General features: G+C 43.4%; 1 protein-coding gene and 2 pseudogenes across 6 annotated transcripts in view; all 3 read right to left on the reverse strand.

Annotated features, from left to right (window-relative positions):
• Dzip1 (DAZ interacting zinc finger protein 1) overlaps window positions 1–11,846 on the reverse strand; it is a 48,080-nt gene extending 36,234 nt beyond the window's left edge. For 3 of the 6 annotated variants that reach the window (XR_010046871.1, XM_013141428.3, XM_005007164.4), the window contains exons 1-7: window positions 11,677–11,846; window positions 10,951–11,049; window positions 10,381–10,596; window positions 9,245–9,492; window positions 8,562–9,110; window positions 4,463–4,547; window positions 1,685–1,809 (exon numbers count right to left, since the gene is read on the reverse strand). Coding sequence is in view for 5 of the 6 variants with exons in the window: in XM_013141428.3 (XP_012996882.2) it covers window positions 1,685–1,809; window positions 4,463–4,547; window positions 8,562–9,110; window positions 9,245–9,247 (762 nt within the window). In the remaining variant the exon portion in view is untranslated. Of the gene's footprint in view, window positions 1–1,684; window positions 1,810–2,331; window positions 2,414–4,462; window positions 4,548–8,561; window positions 9,111–9,244; window positions 9,493–10,380; window positions 10,597–10,950; window positions 11,050–11,676 lie in introns of those variants that run through there. The other 3 variants (XM_013141426.3, XM_063246943.1, XM_063246944.1) reach the window with 3 other exon arrangements.
• A 4,367-nt stretch (window positions 11,847–16,213) lies between these two features.
• On the reverse strand, window positions 16,214–16,896 carry LOC100717133 (zinc finger protein Aiolos-like; annotated as a pseudogene).
• A 4,731-nt stretch (window positions 16,897–21,627) lies between these two features.
• LOC100726333 (large ribosomal subunit protein uL30-like 1) lies at window positions 21,628–23,235 on the reverse strand (annotated as a pseudogene).
• Between the last annotated feature and the right edge of the window lie 3,319 nt (window positions 23,236–26,554).

Here is a 26,554-nt window from a genome sequence, read left to right on the forward strand (position 1 = left end):
AACCTTCAGACATTACTCATGCCAATCTAAAATGATAAGGCCACTGTGGAAAAGTGTGGTGCTTCCTCTAAAAGTTATAAACACAGAATCACCATGTGATCCAGCAACTTCACTCTTAGATACCCAAGAAAAATGAAATCGTATGTTCACATAGGAACACATCATCACAGTCAAGAGATAGAAACCAAAGGTCCACTAGTGGACAAATTGTGGTATTGGCATACAATAGATGATTATTCAGCTATAAGATGGAATAAAGGACTGGTGTATACTACAACTATGAGAAATCTCAAAAATATTATGCTAAGTGAGAGAAGCCATATATAAAAGGTCACAAACTCTGTGATTATTTTTGTATAATATATAGAATAGACACCCATAAACACAAAAATAAGACTTATCTTAAGCTTCAGTAGAAGTGACTATTTACAGGGTACAGGTTATTTTTTTGGGGGGGGTGTAGAAAATTTTTGAAACCTACAGGATTGCTGGGTGTACTACATTATTAATACACTGAATGCCACTACACTGTCCACTTTAAAATGGTTGTGTCCCAAAGAGATACGTATTTGAACACTCATGTTTGTGGCAGCATCATTCACCACAGCCAGGAGGTAAAGTGATCTAAGTGTACAGAGACAGATAAATGGGTAAACATCATATAGACATACAATGAAATCTTAGCCCTAAAAAGGAAGGAACTTCTGACCCATGCTATAATATGATTGAAATTTGAGCCATTATTCTACATGCACATTGCATTGCTTCAGCACCAACGAGAAGAGAGGTGCTCTTGCACATTCTTCTTTACCCTAGAAGTGCATGGTGGTCACTCCTCTGCAGGAAGGTGACGGTGTGCTTGGGGTCCACCTTCTGAACCACAGTGCACGTCACTAGCACAGCACAGCCTGCTCCCCTCCTAGGCCTACATCATCCCTGAATTACTCAACACGACATTAGAAGCAGGCACCAGCACTGACACGGACATCATACAGATGAAAAGGACAACAAAAGAGATGAGACCTGTTGTGCCAGAGGGGTGCAACCTACTCTGGTGGCTCTGAACATAGAGGTAAAGGGCCAACGAGCCAAAGAGTGCAGGCAGCCTCAAAAAGGAAATGACGAGCAGCCTTCAGTGCACAGCCAGGGAGAAAGTGGGGACTGCAGCCCCACAAAAGCATGAACCTGGATTCCACCAACAATCCAAATATTATTAGCAAGAAGCACTCTCTTCCGATGGCCTCTAATACACATGAACAGGGTCCTGCTCACCTTGATTTTAGCCCAGGCAGACTTCTGACTCGCAGAAATGTAATGTAATATAATAAATGTGGGTTATTTTACACAAAGAGAAAGGTTACATTGGGCATGCTAGTACATGCCTGTAATCCCAGTACTCAGGAGGCTAAGGCAGTAGGATCATTGCAAGTTCGAGACCAGCTTGGGCTACAAAGTGAGCTCAAGGATAGCCTGAAGTGCACACACACAAAAAAGAAAGGTAGAGAATCTTATTTCTAGCAACGTGTTTTGTAGTCAGTTACTAACAGTAGCCTGAGAACGGAAAGTACAACTGCATTTCATTGTGTTCTAGAGATACCTAAAGCTCTTCTATTTGTGAGAGTCCATGGCACAAATGAATTGCATGCAGTTAAGCATAACAGCAATACTGTGGGAGAATGCTCACCTTGGAGAATCTGACCGCATGGGCGTGCTGGGCAGCCTCCAACTGAGACCTGGTCAGCTGCAGTTGATCCTTCAGCATGTCGACCTCCTTCTGGAGCTTGTCGGTCTGTGCCTTTGCCTTATATTCTGTGTGCAACAGAGAATTTTGTTAAAACACCATCTCTACAAAACGCCACTGAAAACTCAAGGGGCACAGTCCTACCGGTAACACAAAGGCAGCTGCTCTTACTTGGAATATTATTACTTGTTTCATGCCACGAGTCCATTTTTGCTCTTTAATGTTTATTTAGAGTGCTTTGTATGATTGGGCAAAGGATTTAATTTAGCAGATCCTTTTGGCCACTGTGTTGAGATTGGATTTGACACAGTGGCACTCAGAGCTCTGCTTGGAGACAACTGTCTCAACCAGAGGAGGGAAGCAAGGGCTTTCACTCCAGGTGCCATCATATTGAAATCGTGGTGACCACCATTCTTCCAGTGCCCACCAAACTCTCCTGGAGACCCCTGGCAGTGCTAATACCAGCAGAGGGCTGGCATTCAGAACACATTCTCGGGCCACACCCTGTCAGCTAGGGCAAAAGCAAGAAACTGAAAAGTTGTAAAAGGAAGCAAAAGTGAAGGGAAGAATATTTATGTACATGTACTTACATGAAGATGTACACATGACTGAATGGATATACATGTGTCTGTGAGTGTAGACATGAAAGGTATGGAAACCAAAGTAGAAAGTCAGAATCTCAAAGATGACCTGAAGAAATAATACTCATTTCAGAGTTTGAAATACTCTCTGAAACGAGTATGAGATAGAATAAGATACTGGAACAGAAGAGAAAGAAGGTCAGTTTCACACTGAAGAATGATAGGTTAATTAAACTATTTCATCGTTCCCATTGTTCTGACATATTGCTATATTCTATCAGAATGGTCCATGGCTTACAAATGGAATTGTATTCTGTTCAGACAAACCTTGGCTACTTCCTAAAATCAATCAATTTACTTGAAATGGGCAGGAATGAAAACAGATTGGCCCAAAAGGCAAGAGTAATAAGCTCGGTAGATAAATCTAGATACTGAAAACATTTAAAGTCACAGTGAGAATTTCTGAGGCTTAGTGCAGCAGAACGCTTTGATCTGCTCATAGAGAAAGGAAACTTACACTCTGCTTTGGACAACATTTAAAATAGTAGTAAGAGCCCTGGTTCCTTGGTAAGCCACAGAATCTCCTCCTCTCTCTTGCATTTTCATCTCTACCTCTGTATCCTAGCTAGTTCCCATTAACACCCAAACACAACATCTCCCATACCAAACAAAATTTTCCCTTAGTCCCACACTTTGGTTCAGAACATGCCTCCACTTTCTGCATCCTGCCCAGCAAATGCTAGTGAAATTGACGTCTATATCTGGTAGGACTACCCCCTTATAATTCTCAGCTCTGCTCACTGAGACAGGCCTTTTGTCCCCACCAATCCACTGAGGCTGCTAATATTAGATCCCTAATAATCACCTTAACTACAACAGTCAATTCTCCTATGTGCACCTTACTCTGTGCCTCAGCCTCAGAAACATTCGATACACTTGACCACTGTCCTCGGAACCCTTTGTTTCCGTACCAGAACACTCCCTGGATCCCCCCTCACCTGCTCTTTCTGGGCCTTAGTGTGGGGAGAGCCTTGATACTGCACCAGGTCTTCTGTCCTCCAGCAGTCAGCCCAGCTCTCCTCTAGGGACTCCCAGACCCCTATTTGATGCCTGGTCTCTCTCTACAAGGAGCTCAACGCCTCCCAAATGCCCATTTCATGGCTATTCTGTGTGTGTCATCAGTGCACCTGTTGCCAACACCACCTCTCTTCCAGTCTCCTGCCTACAAGCCATTGCCCACTCCCAGCCCCGCATCACAGTAAACACCACCACCGTTCATATTTGCTTTGTCTCTGCCTCTCGCTGACTCACATCTCTGTAGATTCTGTGTTCAACACATAGCCTGTCCATCTTCATCTCCCCCTCTGCCCTGCAACCATCCTGGTCCAGGTTTCCATCTTCTCTCACCTGAGTTTCTGTGTACCGCCCCCACTGGCACTTTGGGCCCTACAGTTCATTCTCCATCCTCCGTCCACAGCTACAGGGACCAATTTGAAGGTACAAATTAGACCATGACACTCCCCCACTTAGAATCCTCTAGTGTCTTCTCATGATGCTTCCCCCCAAATACAGTCCAGCTGAAGCCTTCAAAGCCTCCTGCGGTCCAGCCTCTACCCCTCTAGCCTCACCACACATCGTGACCTTACTCACTGTACTCTGCCAGCCCCCTCATTCCTCCGAAATGCTGCCCTCTTACTATCAGTGTTCCCTGAGCCCCTCCGTTCTCCCGTTTCTCGCCAGGCTGGAACCTCGTCATCATTCTGGTCTCTGATTAGCTATGAGGCCTTCATCAACCACCCAGTCACTCTCCATCCCATTTTCCTGTTTTACCACCTTCACTATGTTTGCCAGCACATGAAAAAGGATTTCCCTTTATTATTAAACCACTTCTTTGTCCCTCCATTAAGATGTACAATTCCAAAGAGCAGGACTTTGCTGTTCGGCTTCTGGCTGTATCCTCGGTATGCAGGGCCCTGCGTGTACACAGTAAGGGCTGGGCTCAATATTTACATGCTGAATGAGAAAAAGACTATGAGGCTTTCTTCCAAAAGGGACTGAGAATGCCTGCACCATGTCTCACTGGAAACAAGAAAAAAGAGAACAGCAATTAAACAGCTCTGAAACAGAGCTCATTCCTTACCAATGTGAGAATCTTCAGGGTGGCGGCGTTGAACATGACTTTGTAGAAAAGCATGGTTCATAAAGGCCTTGTCGCAAAAATGGCACTGGAAAGAAGAAAGCAACAAATCCAAGTGTCTGAAACAAATGTCTTCTTGTCTAACTGCAGTTCAAATTCATGTACCAGAAGTACTGCCTCTTGGGGGTTTTCTCCTCCAAAGATACCAACCTAGCAAGTGAGAATAAAAGCACGACTCAAAACATAAAATATAGGTTGTTTAGGTTGTTCTTCCCAAACTGAACACAAAGCAGCGTTCAGGGAGATTACCTCCTGACAGTTAGAGTAGCCCTGCGGGTGCTTTCTGGAACCCCAAATGCTGCTCCCATTAGAATAGTGGCTTCTACCCTGTCTCCACCAACTTGCTCATGACAGCCCCGCCATGCTGCCTTCTCTGTCCCTCAGCCTGCAAACTTTAGGGCCTTACCATTCACTGTTTCCTCTCTGATCTTTCCTAGACCTTCCCAAATTGGAACCTTCTTGACATTCAAGATGTCACTCATTGTCTGCGCTGAGGCCAACATCAAATCTTTAGGGAGATCTTCCCGCAAGATTCCCCAGGTAGTTACATCCCATAGTTTCATCTTCATCATGGTAATATACCTCACCAATTAAAATCTTCACATTTATTTACTGTACTTCTCTCCTGCTCAGTCCCTCCAAGTTCCTGGGCCCAGTCTATCTTAAGCACAGCATTATATAAGACCGAATGACGTTTACAAATATCTGGTCTATTAAAATGAATTTTTAGACAATAAAAAAGAAATTTCACCAATATCTATTTTTCTACTTGTATATCAATTTGCATGTTAGGCAAAAATTCAGCTTGTTCCATCCATGTTCTTACTTTGAAGTAGATTCTGGATATCACATATTCCTTTTGTGAATATTTAAGCACACACATCCAAAAGAAATGGACTTTTTTCCACTCAGTAATGGCAATTACTGTAATACCACTATTCCAATCACAATGCTATTATTCCCTTTTTAAATGAAAACTGAAACCTTTTTTTTTAACCTTTTTTTTATTTAAGGAGAAAAAGAAAAAAAATAGAAAAAGCGTACAAGTTATACAGAATTTCAGAAAACATAAACAGTAGGAAATCACTAGTTAATAGATTACATATTGTTATCTTAGAAATAGTTAAAAACTGAAACCTTTATATCAACAAAGATCCAACACTTTGTTTGCTCCCCAAAATTTCACAGTGTCTTAGAAAATCAATTCAGTTTGTTTTGAAATATAATTTAAGTAAGCCTCACACCTCAAAACTGGTTGATTTGTCTTTTATAGGTTCCCTTCTACCTCTCTTTTTTCATGCTATCTTTTGCTAAAGGGTTTAAATACTTGTCATGCAGAGTTTATCTGTTCTTTGCTGTTTCCAACTCTGCTGTGCCTGTCTTTCTTTCTTTCTTTCTTTCTTTCTTTCTCCTTCTCTTTCTCTGATTCTTTTAATTTTCAATTTTTTGGACAGGATCTTGCCATATAGTGCAGGCTGGCCTTGAACTTGTTTATGTGGCCCAGGTTGGCCTTGAACTCACGGCACTCCTCCTGCCTCAGCCTTCTAAGTGCTGGGATTACAGGTGTGTGCCACCACACCCAGCTTGCTGTGCCATTTTAGCATGTTCTTTTATTCGCTGATCTTAATTAGCTGGACTGTGTCTAGAATTCAGCTTTAGGTTTCCCAAAATGCTACCATCTGGCGTATTACTCAGCATTGCTGAGAACCTTTCAGCACTGGTCAGTCTTCTGTGCTCATTCACAGCACCATAGGGACTGCCTGCACTAACTCTGGTGTAAATAAAGCTTCCAGGACCATTAGAGAAAGGACAGGACAGGAAACCATGCCCCCCTCTTTATGGTCCTTTGCTCAACACAGGTTGTCAGAAGGTGCTTGAACAGTACTGCAGCCTTTCCAACTCGTTTCTTCAGATCACAAAGGACGGGGCCAGGTGTTGTGGCACATGCCTGTAATCCCAGCACCCGGGAGGCTGGGGCAAGCGGGTGGCAAGTCCAAGTCCAGCCTGTGCAACCTGTGACTCAGAAAGTTTAAAAGGGCTGGGGATGTAGTTCAGTGCAAATGTACGTTAAAGTTGCAAGCTGAGGGAATTCAGCATTTGACTTCTAAGAGGATGTATTGGACAACCACACAATGGAGGAGGAATCAAAGCTAAAACTTAAGAATGAAGTGAGGAGATAAGATGACTTGAGTAAGCATATAAATAGAGAACTGATTGTAAAAATAGTATGAAATCATGCTCGCTTTGGCAACAAATATACTAAAAAAAATGTAGTATGAAATGTACAGTTAAATGAAAGAACGTAAATGTTACAACCTGGAAAGTTGAAAAAGCAGCTCTAACCTCCAACATGATTGATTCTACTTGGAAAAGATTCCTTTAAGACAGTGATTAACATTGAAGGAGGTCACAATGTTGCAGGCAGCTGAGTTAGTTAAAAATATTATAGGCAGTGAATAGGGCTAGGTCCTCAATGGAGCCAGTACAGACACCTGACAGCTGGGGAAAAGGGGGAAGCTGACACCTCCTGCTGTGGGCCAGGCCTCAAAACAAAAGACCGTACAAATGTACCCATATCTTAGGATTGATACCCTACATAGTTCCCATCCCCCTAGGGAAGAGTCACTGCTCTGTAAGAATGCTTGCTTTTGGAGTGACTCGCTTCCCCATTTGTCCCTAATGTAATCAATTTTACCTGGACTATTTGATCTTATTGGCTAACTATAGTTATGTCCCACCTTATATGCCCATCTGCCTTGTAAGCTCCCAGTCTTCCACCTTGACTCTATAAAAGTCCCTGGAAAGAACAGAGTCCTTAGCAACCCGCTTGGGACCCCTCCTGTCTCTCTTCAGAGGGAAGCTTTCTCTCAATAAATATATTCTACTCTTCACCTCTGTTGTTCCTAAAATTCATTCTTTGGTTTTAGAGAACACAAACTCGCGGACATAATAGTTGAGCGTTTCATTCCCTTATATCAATAAGGCAGAGTGCCTGGTACAATAGAACTGGTGTCCTTATAGTAACAGGAAGACAGGGCAGGTTCTTCCTACATCCCCAAAAAAGAAAAGGGCACAGTAAGCACATGGTCATCTACAAGCCAGGAAGCAAGGCCTCACCAAAAACCAACCCTGCTGACACTTTCTTCTTAACTTAAGATTTCCAGCTTCAAGAATTACCCAAAATTAAAATTCTGTTGTATAAACCACCTGATCTTGGTATTTTGTTATGATACACCTAGAAGACAAATACAGGTTTATAAGCATGATAATCTTTATGTAAAGTTTCCAACTCAAAAACTGCCACAGAATATTCTTTCTTCTCCCCCTCACTCTCAGGTTTTAACTAAAATAAAGCAATCACTCTTTCAATCCCCATTAATAATTTCTAACCTAACCCATAGGGAGTGGAGATTATGATCAGAAATGTTCAATTCTTTAAGTCTTGTTGCTACATAAGTGAATGTTAGGAAATACACACATTGAAAAACTTAGCAGTCTAATTCATTTTTAAATGGTTCAGATGCAATAAAAATATATAAAAGGAGCTGGAAGGAATTAAAATGAATGTGGCAGGTGTTAATAATTGGCGACTCCAGGTGAAGAGAGTATCAAAGTCCTCCGTACTATTCTGGCAACTTTTTATCTCTCTGTTTCTAACTTTTTTTTTTTTTTTAAAGAAATCCATAATCTGAATCATATTCCCGATTGTTCCAGAGCTGACCTCAGTAGCAATTTCTACAGGATTGATTTTTTTTTTTCATGACATTGATGGAAGAGAAATAGGCTCTCCGATCAGCGTATCTAGATAAATGCAATAAAGCACTTCAGACAACCTTGGGTATTAATTATTAATTCCAAGGCTGGATGCAGAAGTTAATGAATGATGTGGTCTGTTGGCTAAAAGCACTGTTTTGCTTAAATACACTGTTTCTTCTGATGTCTGGTACAATTTCTGATTAGAAAGAACAGTGTTGGAGGAAAGTCCTCTTACCTGGGAACCAGACTGTTCGGGTTACGGTATCGGCCCACAGCGCACTCTCACCTGGTAATAGCTGGCTTTGGCCTCGATCATCAGCTGCTGGGTGGAGATCATCTTTTTCCTCCGCTTACACTCCTCCTTGAGCAGCTTGATCTCCCCAGCCTGCTTGGCGAGCAGCTCCTTGCTCTGCTCGCAGTCACCCATGCTCTGGTGCAGCCGCTCCTCCAGGCTGTGCAGCTGCGAGGTGAGGAACTCCTGCGAGTGCATCAGGTACTCAATGGTGAACTGCGCCAGGCGGATGAGCTTCAGCAGCACTGGGTCCACCCCTGAGTGGCAGTGTGGGCACTTCTCATCCTCTAGTTTGCAAAAGGTGATGTTCATGATGTTCTCTTGCAGCGTCAGCACGTCCACAGCTCCCGCCACCTTGTCCACGTCGATGGCGCTCAGACGTCGCCAGTCCACGCTTTCCAGTCGCGGCCGAAACTGGAAGAAGGGCAGGGGTCCCCATGCCGCGCTGGGAGGGTGACCGGGCATGGAGCCCGCGCGGGCCACAGGAGTATCAGGCCCCTCGGGGCAGCTGGCCAGCGGGTAGTAGACACGCTTCTGGAAGGGCTGCAGAGGGAGAGACAGCGCAGCAGGAAGCAGGGTTGGAGCCAGCAGGCAGGCGAGGGAGCTGGGAGTCACGGGGAGCGCAGCCACCCCCAGCCAGGCATCCCCGACACGCATTGGGGCCACCCGCCTCTTACCATGCTTGCAGCCAATCCGCCGCCTATGCGTGCGCGGGAGGAGCTAGGCAGACTCCTCTACCAGACGCGGGCCGCCGCCGCCACGCCCTCGCGAGCGGGGGAAAAGCGACTCTCCCTCCGCGGCGGCGGCGGCGGCCGCCAGAGGTCTGGGCGTCCAGGACGTTGCTATGGCAGCGCCAGGCCTGCAGCTGGAGCAACGGAACCGGCGAGCGCAAGCGCCTGCGCGCGGTCAGCGGGCGCCCAGGGCTCTGTGGGACCAGAGAAGACTTCGAGAACCAACCCCGGGTGACACGCCCGCTGCCCTTTTGCAGAGGGCACCTCCCGGCTCCCAGGAGCACCACCCCCTTGGCCTTTGGGGCTGAATATTGCATGTCCTTGGACAGGCTAGGGTGCCCCATCCCCAAGCCTTTGGTCCTAGCTACCATCCTCCTGGTTACCCATCCACTCCCGTACTCAACTTAGGTTTTGAGATTAGAAATATGTATTTATTCTTATCTTTTACACGCAATTTAGACAACATGAGCAACAAAACTGTAAAATTAAATGACGGCAAAAGGAAGAAAACCTAGTTAATAGAAATGTTTCACATTTCCATGGTGGTGGTGACTGCTGGGGATTACACATGCATTTGTAAAACTTCTGAAAATGTATGCCTTAAATTAAGGGTGTATTTTGTATACTGCACCATATACAGTGTTCTTTGTTTTTATTTTTTAAATTAACTTCTAGTTAATCACACTTGACGGCAGGCTTTCTAAACTTCTTTCTTTTCCTGGGGGGCGTTGAGACAGGGTGTAGCTGTGCAGCTCAGCCAGGCCTTCAACTCACCATGTAGCCTAGGCTGGCCTCAACCTTGCAGCAACCTTCTGCCTCAGCTTCCCAAGTGCCAGACTCACAGGCGTGTGCCACCCTTCCCAGCCAAGACACTTTTATTAAAGGAATTTTTCTTTCTCAGTGGGTTGGCAGCCTACATACAACATTCTAATAAAGGCACAAACCAGACCTCCCCTAGGCATGGGAGAACTCACTCATCTTTCCAAAAAATACTTTCAAAATGCTGAAGATAAAAACAGTGGGGAACTCCTGCCCTCAGCTGTCCATCCATCATTCTTCATTTACAAAGCCACTCTATTTACCTTACAAATTTGTGTGGCGGTTGCATTCTGTTGTTTCTGCAGAAACTAAAATATTTCTAGCACCGACTTGCTGACCTCAGGCCTCTCATTTTGGGCTTCTTCTGAGGGATACCAGTGGTCACCATATAGATCAGTGCGCTGAGGAAGGGCCAGACATTCCTCAGTCCACCCGGGAGTCCCTGCTGGGACCAACCATCAGGAAATTTTCTTTCTTTCCTAACAGTCAGATATGTGAACAGAAGAAAGGAAAATACAGTTCAGAGTAACTACAGGCAAAGCTCGAAAATCAAGTATTTGTAGCACTTTACAGATATTGGGAACCAGAAATAAACCTTTAGGAAAAGCATCCAGAACATAACCATAAACCCACACAACACTGAATGAGCCTTTATAAGGAAAAACAAAAACAAAAACAACTAACGACTCACTATTGCCTGGCACAAAATTCCGAAAGACACAGATGGGCTCAAAGTTTGATTTTTTTCCATTTACTTGCTGCCTGACCCAGAACCAATCTGGCAACCCCAGGCCTCCACCTCCCCATCTGTTGGAGGGCGTCGCGATACCGACCTGACAGGTCTGTGGGCTCGGGGCTCCATCCACTGGGGCTGCAGGATCAGCGGGAACAAGGGTCGTGGTTTCTCTCGCTCACCAGCGTATCCGCAGCACCTAGCGCAGGACCCGCACGGAGAGGGTGTTCAGAGCGTGACCAGCGGGAATGGAGAACGGTCGAGTGGATTCGCCGCTCGGTTCCCAGGCCCGTATCCCTCCGTTTTCCCTGCCTCTGACAGAGAACCCTTGCTCTGGGCTAAGGGCCTCACAGCTAATCGTGGGGGCAGTCCGCGGGTCCCCGCCGCGATCCCCGCATGAAAAGGCGCAGGCCCGAGGCATCCATCGCCGCCGGGGCCACCACTCCAGCGTGGGGCGCCTGCCGTTAGCCACCCTTGCCCTTTAGGTTGGATCTGCGTCCCAAGATGGCCGGAACAGGAAAGAAGGGGGCACGCTTTCCTGTTCCCTCCGCCCCCCATCCCACGCGGGGCCCCTATTCCTGTGCCGCAAGTCGCCTCCGGGGCGCACCGCACTGCGGGCCTGCAGAGCCCGCTAAGACAAAGGCTGAGGGATGCGGGGTCCGGTGGAGCCTCGGTGCCCTTCCTTGGAAGACAAACGGGGAGCGGGGTCCGCAGCGGCGCGGATCCTGGCCGGCAGAGGCGGGAAGAGGCCCGGCGCGGCGAGCACCGAGATGCCGGGGCACCGCGAGTTCCGCGGGCGCCCGGCGCATCCCTGGCCTCGGCTCACCCCAGCTGCGCGCTCCTGGGCCGGTGCCGGGCGCTGCAGGCGGACGGAGGGTCACAAGGGATCCAGAAGCCAGAGGCGCAGCTGGCGCCGGCCTGGCTCGCTGAGGCCGAGGGGCAGCCGAGCCGGAGAGGCGGGCGGGTTCTTTCTTCCAGCGTGCAAGACGAAGCGTGCCTGGTCTGGGCAAGTTGTGACGAGGCGAGTCGACTGGCGCCGCTCCGGGCCTTCCCAGATTCTGGGCCACGAGAGTCTCGGGATCCCCCACCCCCCTCCCGCCCCCTCCCCGCCGCGGTCTCCTTCTGGCCTGCTCTCTCGGCTGCTCAGCTCCTCTGGCAGCGGGGTAGTGCTGCGCGGGTCTAGCCCGCAGAGCTGAAACGCGCTCCTCCAATCCGGCAGCTGGTGCGGACACGTGGTGCCGCGGCGCGCTCTGTTGCTGGCGCGGGGTGCTGGCCCCGGGAAGGCTTTCCGAAAAGAAATCACTCTATATAGTTAGCTGGACATAGGCTAGCTATTTTCCCACAGTGATATTATGTGATTTCTCTTCCAAGAAGAGGTGCGTTTTAACAGCAGAAGCACGCGGATGAAACGAACCTCGAACAGGCTACCCTTTGCAGTCCTGCATTTGAATGAGGTGGAAAATGAGATGGAGACTTTTTGTCAGCACTGTGGGTTTTAAACCCACGTTGGTTTCCACGATAGTTTAGTTGTGGGAGAGCTGTGGATCTCTGTTGGTAGATTATTGGGAAGTGGGAATTGGAGCAGACATCCTGGGTAATGAGTAGTGTGACTATTTCTTTAACCTAAAGTTGGGAACACATGATCTGATAATGGAACAAAATCCAGTATTTTAAAATAATAATCCAGAAAGTATTCATACAGCAGCACTTTAGCAGCCATAGTGTTGACCCAGATTAAGAAATTTGAGTTTATTTTTAGTCTTATTGAGGACTACAGAAAACCGAAACTTAACTTCGAAGGGAGTAGCTACAAACTATGCACTGGACAATATGTCACTGCAAAAGTATTTTTTCTTGTGCTTCTTCCCAATTGAATCAGTCTTTTTTGTTTTCATTTGTTTGTTTTGGGATTTTTGCTTTGTTTTTTTGTTTTATTTATTTATTTATTTTTGAGACAGAGGCTTGCTAGGTAGTACAGGCTGGACTTGAAATCACTTATGCAGTCCAGGCTGCTCTGGAACATGTAAAGATCCTCCTGCCTCAGCCTCCTAAATGCTGGGATTACAGGTGTGTGCCACCACACCGCGTCCCAGTTGAATCAATCTTGTACTATACTTCAGCATAAGTCTTCAAATATAGTAACTATTCAACACACATTTATGTTGAATGCCTTATATTCACTTCCTTTAACTGAAATCATAAGGCCCAGGGCAGCCAAGGTTAAATTTTAAATTTGTTTAGTTTAAAAATATTTTGAATTTGGAAAAACATTCAAGATTCATAAAAAGTCTGTGAATACCATGGATAACGATTTTGAGGCAGAAATTTTATATTCTATGAAGTTGGGCCTTTGTACTGCTTTGCAAAAGCTATTTGTGTGTGTGTGTGTGTGTGTGTGTGTGTGTGTGTGTGTGTGTGTATACATGTGTTCATGTGTATGGAAAATGATTAATTCATATTATTTGATAATTACCCCACAGGTATAGTATTAAAATAAATAGCATGGGATGTGAGAGAGATCTGGCTGCAACATGTCACCCCATTGATTGCCAGGGTTGATTTGGCTGATCTGGCTGGCTAGGCAGGTGTCCCCTTACCTCCCTCAATGACTCATGTTTGTCCCTCTTGAAGCTACATACTAAGGACAGGAGAGTAGAACAGTGCTGATGTGAAGGTTCCCTTGAACTGCCTAGCTCTAGGGAGCTTTTCTGTGTGATAAATGCACTTATATTTTTCCTATGGTCTTTCTTATACGGAAAATCAATTTTAACTGATAACCAGAACTTTTTTCATTTCCTGTGTTGTGGCTACTCCTTGAATGTTCAGCACATGGCACACATGCATAGTCTTCTCTCCACACATATGTCTTAGTCCATACTTGACATTGAGTAATGAAGAACAGAGATGTATTTTCTCACAGTTCTGGAGGACCGGAAGTACAAGATCAAGGTGCCAGCAGGTTTAACTGTCTGCTTCTAAGATGGTTCCTTGAGGCTGCAGCCTCCATAAGGGAAGAGCTCTATGCCTTCACATGGCAACGGGGTGGAAGGAAGGACAAGAGTGATGGACGCTTCATACAGATTCTTTATAAAAACCTTAATCCTATTCTCAAGAGCAACAGCTTTCATGGCCCAATCATCTTTTAAGGACCCATTCTTTCTCTTAATACTATCACATTGGCAGCTCCAGAGTTTTGTAGGGACACTTTGTATTTCCCCAAAAAGGCCCCTGAGATGAAAAAAGGATGGGGCAAAATGACATCGTTTTAAGAAGAAGCGCTTTTATTTTAGCTGGCCCAGTGACACAGTGCAGATGGAATTTGCAAAGCTGTGCAACTGAGTTAGAATTTTGACTGATTTTTATAGCTCATTTATGATTAGCTCATTGATCATTAAGTACATAGTGATGAGAAACAGAAACAAGGTGGGCCTTTGTTCCCCTTTGCTTGAGGTCAGAAACATTTCACAGTGGGTTGTTAGCCAATTCATAGTCCTTGGTCTGCCAATTCCAGGAACATTTGTCTCTCATAAAGGGAACAATGGTTGACACAGCATCATTTGTCTCTTACAAGGGGAATAAAAGTTGACACAGCACAGGTTACTAAGGTGAGGGGGAGCAATGCATACAGAACAGCATGATGACACGGTCAGTTAATTTATAACAAATTTATAACAATGTGGTCAGTGCTCCAGGTACATGGTTACTAGGGCGATAAGCATAGAGCATAACAGACACCTTCAAACTATAACAGTACACAATATTTAAAAAGTACTGGGCCTGGGGCTGGAGATTTAGCTCGGCAGCATAAGTGCCTGCCTGGCAAGTGCTAGGTCATGAGTTCAATCCCCAGTACCAAAAAATAAATAAATAAATAAATAAAAAAGGCATATAGGAAGTCTGGCAGAAAAAATACTGGGGGCCTGGGAATTTAGCTCAGCAGCATAAGCACCTACCTTGTAAGTGCGCAGTTGTGAGTTCGATCCCCTGTACCAATAAATAAATAAATACCGGTTGCTGGCAGAAAGTAAACACTTTATGCACATGTGTCCTGCTTCCTGGAAAAAGGCTGCTCCATAGCACTTCTGTCATGGCCGTGCACTTTATACTTATTTTTGCCCCAATTCTTTTTTAATTCTGTCTTGTTCCTTCCATCTATAGACTCAGTGGCAAATTTAACCTCTACCAATCTACCTTATGACAAAAAGAGAGAGAAAAGGATGAGGGGAAATATCTTTACCTTTCATAATTCATTAAGAAATTAGGATAGCTGTAGCGTTTCAAATACCCAGAACATAGGAACCCAAATATATACAGATCTGTGCACCAGCTCATTGTACACATTTGGCTCAGAACAAATGTCTACTAGCACAATGATCTAGGCCTGGAGTTCTAAAACACCAAAAGCACCCCTAAAATATAAAACATTGAAAACCACCTTTTAAAAAAGTCTAGGGCTGGGGTTTTAGCTCAGCAGCACAAGTGTCTGCCTGGCAAGTGTAAGGTCATGAGTTCGATTCCCAGTACCAAAAAAACAAAAAAATAGTTTAATTAAAAGATGTCCTCCAATGGGTGGTGTGGTGCTTTTTTTTTTTTTGAGCAACGGATCGAACTCAGGACCTCAAGTTTGCCAAGCAGACACTTAAGCAGCTGCACCAAATCCCCTGCCCCAGTGGTGCACATTTGTAATCACAGCACTCTGGCAGGCTGAGGCAGGAGGATATCAAGTTCAGGTCTGGTGTGACCAATTTAGTAATTTAGCAAGAATCTGTCTCAAAATAAACTTAGGGCTGGGATATAACTCAGTGTGAAGCCTTTGAGTTTTACCCCTAGTACCACCATCACACACACACACACACACAAATTATGTTAAACACTGGAAAGCTGCTTCAACTGTTCTTTTGCTGTAAAAGGCAGTTACTAAAGCAGGCATGGCACATCTGTAATGCCAGCACGGGAAAGGCTGAGATAGGAAGATGCCTGTGAGTTTGAGGCCACCCTGGGCTACACAGTGAGACCCTGTCTCAAGAAAACAAAAAAAGAAAGAAACTAAATGTCTTGACTTTTAAAATAAAGTTCAATTTTACTTAAAACAAAGTTTTCCGGAAGTAACAACATGATATTAGGTCAACTATTTCTGGATGAAGACAATGATTCTCTGTCTCACCCATCTTGGGTACTAGGTATGGTATGGAAATAAGCATGGACTTGAAAGCCATTAATTGGAGGGATCATCAGTTTTTAAAAACAGTATCCACTCCTTTGCACAATGTTGAGAGTCAGGTTCACTTGAGCATGGATCTGGGCTCTCCTCTGGCTATGTGAAGCAAGACCTCAACTTGCGTAGATCTTGGCTTCTGCATCATTCATATTCTGCCCTCAGAAGGGTCACAGAAGCCGTAGCAGCTCATGTGAATGTGAATATCATGTAATCCAGGAAAATATAGCGTGGCAGTAGTCACACCAGAACACACCCATCACCTTCTTGTCTTTCTTTCTCACCTTAACAGAGTCTCTCAGTCAGAGGGGAGGGGGCTTGCGGAGTTGGGGAGTCTCCTTTGTTTGGCTAATGGAGGTGATTCTGGTGCTCTTGGTGATTGCTGTCAGGATTCCCGCGGTTGCAGCCACTATTACAGGGGGAAAGACCTCTTTCAGAAGGCAGGCTCTTCTCTGGCAGGTGGATGTTTTTCTTGTTCAGTTTTTGGGACCACCATTTGGGATCTCAGCTCAGCAGAAAGCTATGGGTAGCTATGCTGCTGATCTATGGAACCCTCTCAACGGGTGCAGGGCTTTAGCACTAAAAGAACTGATAGCATTAGGCCATCATTCAGGTCTGTTTTATCTCTCTTCCTTCTCCTGCACATAGCTGGAATTATAATTGGTGCCAAAGCAGTGGCACTTCTCACCAATGAATTTCTGAAGTATTGGGCTTTTTTGTTTTGCCACATTACTTGCTAATCTGTCCAGAACCAGAGCTCTGTCACTTCCCATTTCTGCTCTGATGTGTTTGGTCTCGCTCTTGCTGTGTCCTGCACGTCAGAGCTCTGAAGAAATGTGCAACAGTACTCCATGTGCTCCTCACAGGAACTTCTCTGCTTGTAACTCCTGCAAACTCACATTTTTTGGGCTTCTCCACAGAATGATTCCCAAGGTGCCCCATGAATGCATCTCTCCACTGGCATGCACAGGTTTTAAAAGTATTTTTTTCTTTGTGCAGTGTATTGTGGTGGAGGAGTCTACCTTTCTGAGTAAAAATGCCCCATGCTAATTACACCACAAAGGGCATTCACCAATATGGCTCCACTTACAAACCATTAAGACATGGAAACTAATACAAGATAATTCACACGCATGGAAGCTTATCTTCCCACTGATTGGCTTGTTATTATCATGTGAGAGATGGCTCTCCAACTTAATGGTTTCATATGCATTATGTTCCCTTGCATAGCTGTAAGCAATGTCAGGTTCTTGCACATTTCCCCTGGGCAATGGCTTACAATATTCTTCTCTTTTTTACCACGTTCATCCTTAACTTTTGACCATGGTGAAAGCTGTCACACTGTCCATTTTGACTGGGCACAGAAATCCTCTGTGAGTGAACTTTTGCTGATTTTGTGAGATAACTCCAGCATCCCATGAACAAAAGGCCTTGATCTAACAAACTGTTATCTTGTTTAATCCAATTTGAGAAATAAGAACTAGTTAAAATATGGAAAGTATTCATATAGTTATATCAATAATACTGTAAAATATGGCAGGCCTACACGAACTAATTAAAGAGATTTTTAGAATGCATAAGACAAAACAAGACCCAACAATATGCTATCTATAAGAAATCTTCCTTCAATATAAATATCAGACAGATTAAAAGTGAAGGGATAGGAGATACAGTATGCAAAAAAAATCTCGAACAGCTATATTAGTTTCAGATAAAGCAGACTTAAGAATAACAAAAATTATCAAGGATAAAGGAGGCAGTAAGTGATAAAGTGAAGATGTAACAACTTGAACATCAGCATACTTAAGGATAGGGTCTCATTTGAGGATAGACAGAACTACCAGGAGTAATATAGAAATCCAGTATTACAGTTAGAGATGAGCATCTCTGTTCTAACAATTGATAGTAAAGTAGGAAAAAAGTGGTAAATATGTACATAACTGACCACCTTGATCTAATTGATATTATAGGATATTCCATCCAACATCAGCGGAATATATATTCTTCTCAAACCCACATGGAACATTCAACATGATAGAACACATTCTGGGTCACCAAACACACTTTAAGAAATGTAAAATAATATAAATTCTACAAAACATGTTCTCAGATCACAATGGAATTAAATGAGAAATGGATGGCAGAAAATCAGCTGGGAAATCCCCAAATATATGTAGTTTAAATAATATGTTTTGATATGATGCATGGGTCAAAGGAGAAATTTCAAGAGAAGTTTACAAGTACTTTGAATTAAATAAAGAGCAACTCATCAAAATTGGCAGGATGTAGCAAAAGCAAGACTTAAAGGAAAATTTGCTTTTTTACAGGCTAGTTACTAAGTTTGATCCACAGCCAAGAAGAAAATTAGATTTTCTTAAGGGCTGGGGATTTAGCTCAGCGGCATAAGCGCCTGCCTTGCAAGCAGGCAGTTGTGAATTCGATCCCTGGTACTGATGAAAACGAAAAAGACAAAAAAAAAAAAAAATTTAGATTTTTCTTTTGAGAGAAGAAAGCATCAAAGATATTTAGAATATGTTTTAAAACCACCAGAATAACCAATACCATAACCTTGCTGCTTTGGTTTAGGTGTCATCCAAATGTTCAAGTGTGTGGTTGTGGGAGATGAAATGGAAATTTTAATAAATGGGGCACAGTGGGAGGCACTTAGGGCAGTCTTCTGGATTTCCAAGCTCTCCAGAGAGTAGTTACAGAAAGAGCAAGCCTGCTACCACCCAACTCTTGGGCTTCTGGATTCAGTTTGTGATCTTTTCTTCTGCACACACTCTGCTATATGCCACAGGGTCCTCACCTGATTCAGTGCTATGCTGTTTAGACTCTCAGCTCTAAAACTGTGAGTCTTCATGAGTACCTAGACTTGTATTATTTCTTAACAGCAACAAAAAGCAGACTAATGCACTTCCTTTCTGGGATTATTCTCTAGTGATATAAATAATAAAAATGGCCAAGTGACAATTTCAATTTCCAGTTCAACTGATGTTATGGCTTGTATCTAGATGTCCGCCCAAAACCACAGGTGGACCTATATGTTTTACAGAGGGCTTTTTCTGAGGCTGAATATAGAGTGTGAGATTGATTCATAGTGCCTTGCTGGGATTAGGTGATTCTGAATCAGTCCAAAGATTGGACTGCCCCACCCAAATCTCATAGACTGGATACAATATAAGGGACAGAAAGACAAAAAGATGCCTCCTCTCTGTCTCTGTCTCTGTCTCTGTCTCTGTCTCTGTCTCCCTTTGGTTGCTTTTGTTGTCTTCCCCTGCCATGAATGGTTGTCCCTCTTTCATGTTCCACTGGGCCTTGGAGCCAGTTAATTATGAAACCTCATAAACTATGAGCTAAACACACTTTCCCTCCCTTTAATTTTGGGCGCCAGATATTTTGTCTCAATCATGAGAAAAATAACTAAGACAATTGCCCATTAATTTGTTTCCCTGAAGGACTCAAGTTTTTCTTTTTTTTTTAAACAGGCATGCAAACTGGTCTCTAACAGCCATGGGAAGTAGTGGGAAGAAATCCACAAAACTGACAGAAACAGCATGAAAAGAAATATAGATAGCAGAAGGATGCGGATGACAAAAATGTCCTTGAAGGAGGCATATACCACTGCTGAGAAGTTTCTGGTAGGTTTCACCCCATGTCAGCTTTACTCATTCTGGTTCCCTCTCCTTGTCCTTCCTAAGCCTGATTTCAAGCAGACTCAGTCAACCTGGAGATTATCTTGGAACAAGGAAGTCCATAGACCATCCTTAGGCCCCATCCCAGAATATGTCCCATATATCTCAAGATCTGTGGCTGGACAAGGTCACTGGAGGATGAGAAGTCTTTAAACCAAATCATCCATCCAGATGTTCTAAATTAGGTTACAGCAATGGACACTGACTTATCTGTGTGACAAACACCTGTTTCAAACCAATCTCAACATTTCTGACTAGATCCAACTTCTTGGTTATTCTAATTTTACATCTATGGGACACTATGATCACAAGGTCAAGAAAAGCCTTCCTGTGTCCAAAGACCAGGGTGCTATAAATCCAGAACTAGCTGTAGCCAGCCTTATAACAACAAATGAAGGTCGAAAGAGCTCGTAAAACATGGGCAGAAGAAACCCTCTTCAGACAGCACAGCCACACAGAGGCAGAAGGAGGAAACAGCAGTTCTACTTAAGGTTGCAAAGGTAGTAGTTTTTCACGGGGAGCTGTTGTCGTAATAGGAAAATTGGCTATTGCCCAGTGTGCTTTGGCAGCTCTGATGAAACCAGCAACTTCTGTTCCCCAGAGGGCAGAACTGTGGTGCTTCGATGCTTCTCTCCACCATACCTCACTCAGCAAGGGCCAAATTTGTAGCCTGCTACTGCTTCAACTCCTGGCAGATGTTCTCCTTCACACACAGATAGGAACATGTGAACCTTTTCTCACCAAACCCTTCCTGTTTAGCCTACTGCCTTGGAAATTTCTTGTAGGATCACTGTGTCCTCCAAGATAAACTCACTAATTGCAGCTTTTTTTAACCTAGAGAACTTCAGTTTGCAATCCCTTGGGCAGAAGACCCTGCTGGATTTCAGCAAGCTCTTTTCCACAAACTTCTCCCAAAGTTGCACCTTCTTTAGATCACATTCTTGCTCTGAGGTGGTTGTTTCCCCCTATTAACATGATCTGACAGCCATTTTGTATTCCAATTCTGACAATTGCCTCTCCATTTCCTTCACCGATTTCTGTTGAAAAGGCAAAATATAAACCCTGTGGCCTCTTCAACAACCTGGGCCATGTCTTGGCCAGTTGGTTGACTGTTCCCTTGTGCTACAGTAACCCGAAGGTCATGCCTTTCATTGCTGTGGGTGACCATTCTGCTAAGCCCAGCTGCCACCATTTCCTGGTTCTGGTTATCTCCTTGGTCTGGGTCTCCTGGTGGATGGGTCGTTTCCATTGGATGAACTCAGGATACATGGATATTGAGCAGGAGGTTGGATGATATCAGTCTTGACTCCAACTGGCACAGCTGTGGACCCAGGAGTTCTGCATCCTCTCCTATTGTCTTTTATGCCTCTTTTCCATGGTCATATTTGTCTTGGCTTAGACTATGTACCTAGATCCTTTGCTTGCTTGCTTGTTTTCTCATTTCAATTTTCATGTTTGCTATAAATTTATAAAACTCACAACAGAGGAAAACAAATGGATCTTTTTTTTTCTTGATCCAATATCTTTTTTTTTAAATTTTATTTTGAAAGTAGTAAAAATGCAACAGCACAAGACAGAACAAAGCCAATCGAGACAATGCAGTGAAATTGGTACAGGATTTCACAGTAGGACACTGGGATAGTAGTAATAGGTACTATGGTATATTTCTTTAACTTCACAATAGTTGTCCAGTCAATTAGGTATAGCAAAATCAAACCAAAAATAGAACATTATAAAACCAATTGAGAATACTGAATAGAGCAAAAGAAACATAACAAAACAAAACAGTGAAAACAACCTTTGCCTTCAAACAGAAGATAGAAGGAAATCCCCCATATTTGCTATACTGCATATGGTCATCCTCCCAAGGGATGTTGAGACATCTATCCCCAGTAGCTATGGGGGGGGGGGCCAGGGAAGGGTGCTTGATTTTCAGCCCCTGTGGCAGTAGGCTCACAGGTAATGGTTCTCCTCCAGGCCCACACCGCAGGTGCTTACCAAGAGGGCGGGTGAATAAGCTGCCTGAATGGCCAGTTCTCAGGAGCTCTGGTTCTCCTCCTGGCCCATGCTGCAGGTGCTTACCAAGAGGGCCCTCTTCCAAATTCTAAGCTAGAGAAAAGAAGCTGAGTCAGTTCCAAGCCAGGATAAAAATGCTACCTTTGGGCCAGGGATTTAGCTAAGCGGCAAAAGCGCCTGCCTGGCAAGTGTGAGGTTGTGAGTTTGATTCCCAGGACCACACACACACAAACACACACACACACAAAAGCACCACCTTAGCCAGCCAAGTCTGAGACTTCCCAAAGCTGTCACTGAAAGCTAGAACATGGACTCATAACAAAGACAACACTTGTTTTCATCTTTGTAACTATATTTCAAGTCTTTTCAAAAGAAGGTCCTAGGGCTCCAGACACATACAGGCCTTTGGGCTGGGTCAACCGCTACAGATCACAGGGAGCCTTGATAAGGTTATCCGTTCACCAGCACCAAACTCCGTGACAGAGGATGCAACAAAACAGGACTTCTTCCTCGGGTGACCTGTTGATTTCAGCGGCAGCTGGAGACAATCTGGAAACAATGGAACTTTTCCTTGAAACTGGGCAGTGAAGAGAGTTGCAGGCCACCGCACCTGTCGCTTCCCTGACCTCTTCCAGTCTCTGAAGGCATCTTCTCTGAAGACACTTGATAACAGTTCCAGAAACAAACACATGCTTCCAAGGCACTGCTTTGATATTTTGGAACTAGTTCAGCTGGCGGATGAGCTGGTTGGTGTTCATCCCGATAGCCAGGTGAGCCCATCTCCTTGAGGAAGCCCACCCTGTTCTTGGTAGCGTGCTGGGCCACAGACAGGTGGAAAGGGCGCAAGAAGTGAGATATCTTCATGAAATGCACCCCAGGGAAGGTGATTTTGTGAATGAGGTCTTCCAGACAAATGACACCAAACTTTCCCAGGTGCTCCTCGATCACAGTGTTGTCCGTCGGAGGGACGGTCTTATTCTTGACCTTGGCCTATCCATGTTTCAAAATGAGTTCCTGGACAGACTTCAGATTTGGAATCCCCAGGTCACATAAGGCTCCACTATCTGCAGCATTTTGAGGGTTGTGGGGTTGGCTTTAACAAAGACATCACTGAACAACTTCTTCAGGCAAAGTCTTGCAATGGTCTTTTGTACTAGTAGACTCACCCCGTTGATACTCTGGAGGCGGACAACAAAGGCCAAGGAGTGTTTGTCAGGTGCTTCCAAAGCACGAGGTTTCACTTCTAGTCGTTTCATGTGCACCGTGTCACGCTGCTGTCACCAGGAATCACGAAGGGAAGATTCCAGTCGGTTAAATCTGATCTCTTTTACCTTCCTCTCCTTCTTTGCCAAAAGTGCCTGCTTTGCTTGGGTGGCTTTGAGGCTTGATAAGCCTTTCTCTTTTTCAGGAGATTTTCTGGAACCAAGGGGAACTTTTTTCTTTGCTCTTCCTCCGCCATCTTTCCAGCGTAATAAACAAATGGATCTTTTGTACCCTCTTGTCTATTGGTCCTTTAGAATCTAAATAGCTACCAAAAATATTTCTTATATTTTTATATGGCTGTTGAACAATAATTAACTGAATGAAGTTAACCTGATATGTGAAACATTGTTCAATATGTTAGTGGGTTTTGGGGATGCTGCTGTCTCCTTTTGGAGGTGTTTTCTAGGTTATTTGTTTCCTGAGCAAAGAATTGGTTAGGACAAGCACAAATGGCAGCAGAGTTTTATCAAAGGTAGGAGAAGAAACAGATTCTGCAGAGCAAATTTGGGGCAAGTAAAGGGAGGAAGAGTACAACTTTCAGTGTGAGGGTGGCCATTCATACAAGAGGAACACGGTGGCCAAAACTTCTTGCTGGACACATTGCTTATCTTTCTCCAACTCATTTTTCATACAGTAGCCCCAAATTTCAGCATTTTGCGTAAAACTCTGGTGACTTCCTGTTTTCAACATCATAAGATTAAAACAACCTTAAAACACATACTCTAACAGTCACGACAGACAGTCCCTATCTTACAATGGTTCAACTGAGTGGTTTTTTACTGTATGATTCTGATAATGTGAAAATGATAGAAAGCATACTACAAATTTTGAATCTTTCTCCTCCACGCCTGCTTTAGGCAGTGTGATATTCTTATTGTGATGCTGGGGTGGGGAGTGAGCTGCAAATCCTTTTCAGCCACAGATACTCTGTGCTGTGTTACTAAGCTATGGTGTGCAGTAGATTCTGTGTGTGAAATGCATTTTCCATTTCCAATATTTTTAACTTATGACTAGCTTATCTGGATGTAACCCCATCACAGGCTGAGGAGCACCCGCCCATCTCCTGACATCACATCATACCACCGTTCTACATGTTTATTCCTCTTCACCATACTGTTCCTAAAACACATTAAGATTGTTTGCGCTTGTTATTTGCTTTGTTAAGCTCCTAAAATGACTGGATCCTATTAATAACTCGAGCTTTGTTTATACACACTCACCCGCATTCATCAGCAGTCTTACTGGCTGAGCCTCCAGAAAAGATCCCAAATCCTACGAATTATTTCTATCTTCACCATTACTGCCATGGTCTATGATAATCTTCTACATGTAGCAGATATATTAGGGCTCCCTGGTTATCCATGTGCCTCAGCATACTTTCCAGTGTCCTTAAAAGTTGTGTAGCATCAAGTCAGTAGTGATAGCTAGTGGAAATGGAAATGACATCAATTCTGAATCCAGGATCTTTCTCTTTTTTTCTCCCCCCCCCTTCATGTCTGATTATCTGTAAGACCTGGTATGGGATGGCAGAACCACAGCAGATTGGATACATTATTGCCTGCTCCTAGAGAGTTATCCTGAGTATCTTTGGAGCTGCCCTAGACTCTGCATGCCTCTATATTTTTTGTTTTCTTATTATTTTTGTTCTGCACTATTTGAGTAATTTCCCCAAGACTTCCTTTTTGATCAATGGATTATTCAGAAGTGTGTTTGGAAATTTTCTATGACCCCCTTTTGTATTGATTTCTAGGTTAACTGCATCATGATCAAAGAATATACTTTTATGATTTCAGTGCTTTTAAATTTCTTGAGATTTGCTTTATGATCTAGGATATGGGCTATTGTAACTGCTTAGTGTTGTGCAATAGAGCTCTAGAACTTTATCAGCTTGAAAAACTAAAACTCTGTGCCCACTGAATGAAATCTTCACTTCCTTCCATATCTCCTGGCAACAACCATTCTATATTCTGAGTGTGATTATTTAAGAAATGAACTCTAGTTTTCTGATAATGTTTGCATGATATACTTTTTCTAAATTTTCAGTTAAAAAAGTTGAGTCATAAGTCATATGATACAATTCATTTCCTTAGTTCAATGATTAGTAGTATATTTTCAGACATTTGCAATCATATCCACTACTTCTAGAAACTTTCATTCCCTGAAAAGGAAACTTTCTTTTTGTAGTAGTCACCCTCTGTTCCTCCTTATTACTAACCTCTGCGTACCACTAATCTTTGTTGTGCATCTATGGATATGGCTATACTAGACAGTTCATATAAGTGGAAGCATATAATTTCTATCCTTTTGTGACCCAAAATTTTCAACTAATAAATCTTTAATCTTTTTTAAATATTCAAACATATTGTAGTATTTATCAATATTTAATTTCTTCTTACAGTTTAATACTGTTTTGTTACACTGGGTTTGCTGCACTTATTTTCCTGGTTCTTTTGTTGATGAACACCTGAGATATTTTCTTTCTTGAGACACAGTCTTGCTATGTAGATTAGACTGCTGTTGAACTCATCATGTAGCTCAGGCTGGCCTTGAACGCATGGTGACTCCTGCCTCAGACTCTGAAGTATTGGGATTACAGGCACGTGTCACCATCTCTGGCTTCTATGTTTTGGTTTTTATGAACATTTAGTTATGAAATTCACATACAAATTTTTGGTGAACACGTTTTTCATTTTCTTGACTATACACCTGGGAGTGGAATGACTCAGCCTTATGGTAATTTTGATGTTGTTTTCTAAAGTGGCTGTACCATTTTACATACACAACAACAAAATATAATTATCCCAGTCATCCATATTCACCAATTTCTGTCATCGTTCATCTTCATGACAACCTTATGATTAAGTGGTATCTCATTGTGGTTTTGAATTGCATTTCTTTAATGGCTAAATGTAGATTTAGCTTCTAGATTTAATGTAAACTTTCATGTCATTGGTCATTTTTTTCTTGTCTTTTTCCTTTTTATTGGTACCAGGGATCGAATTCACGACTGCCTGCTTGCAAGGCAGGCGCTTATGCTGCTGAGTTAAATCCCCAGCCCCCCATTGGTCATTTTTTTTTTTTTTACCTCTTTTGAGAAACACTTTGCTCAGTTTTAAATTGGATTATCTTTTTATTCTTGAGTTTGTGCAAGTTCTTTACATAGGTACAGGTCTCATCAAATATAGGATTTGCATTTTCCCCCTATTTGTGTGTGCATTTTTCATTTTCTTGATGGTGATCAAAGGTTTTAAGTTTTTATGAAACTTTATTTTTTCCTCTTGATTTTTTTCCTTTTTGGTGTGGTATCTAAGGCTTTAAGTAACTGCAGGTTATACTTACTCCTGTTTTCTTTGAAGAATTTTAGTTTTATGTCTACTTTTATGACCTAGTTTGAATTACCTTTTGTGCATAGTGTAAGGAAATGGTCTAAGTTCATTCTTTGTCATGTGGATATACTAGTATCATTTGTTGGAAAGACTATTTTTTCCTTCAGTTGTCTAGGTCTTCTTGGTGAA

The sequence above is a fragment of the Cavia porcellus genome, unplaced genomic scaffold, assembly GCF_034190915.1.
Source record: "Cavia porcellus strain 051 isolate PalLab524CR breed Dunkin Hartley unplaced genomic scaffold, mCavPor4.1 scaffold_4, whole genome shotgun sequence".
NCBI classification, from domain to species: Eukaryota; Metazoa; Chordata; class Mammalia; order Rodentia; family Caviidae; genus Cavia; species Cavia porcellus.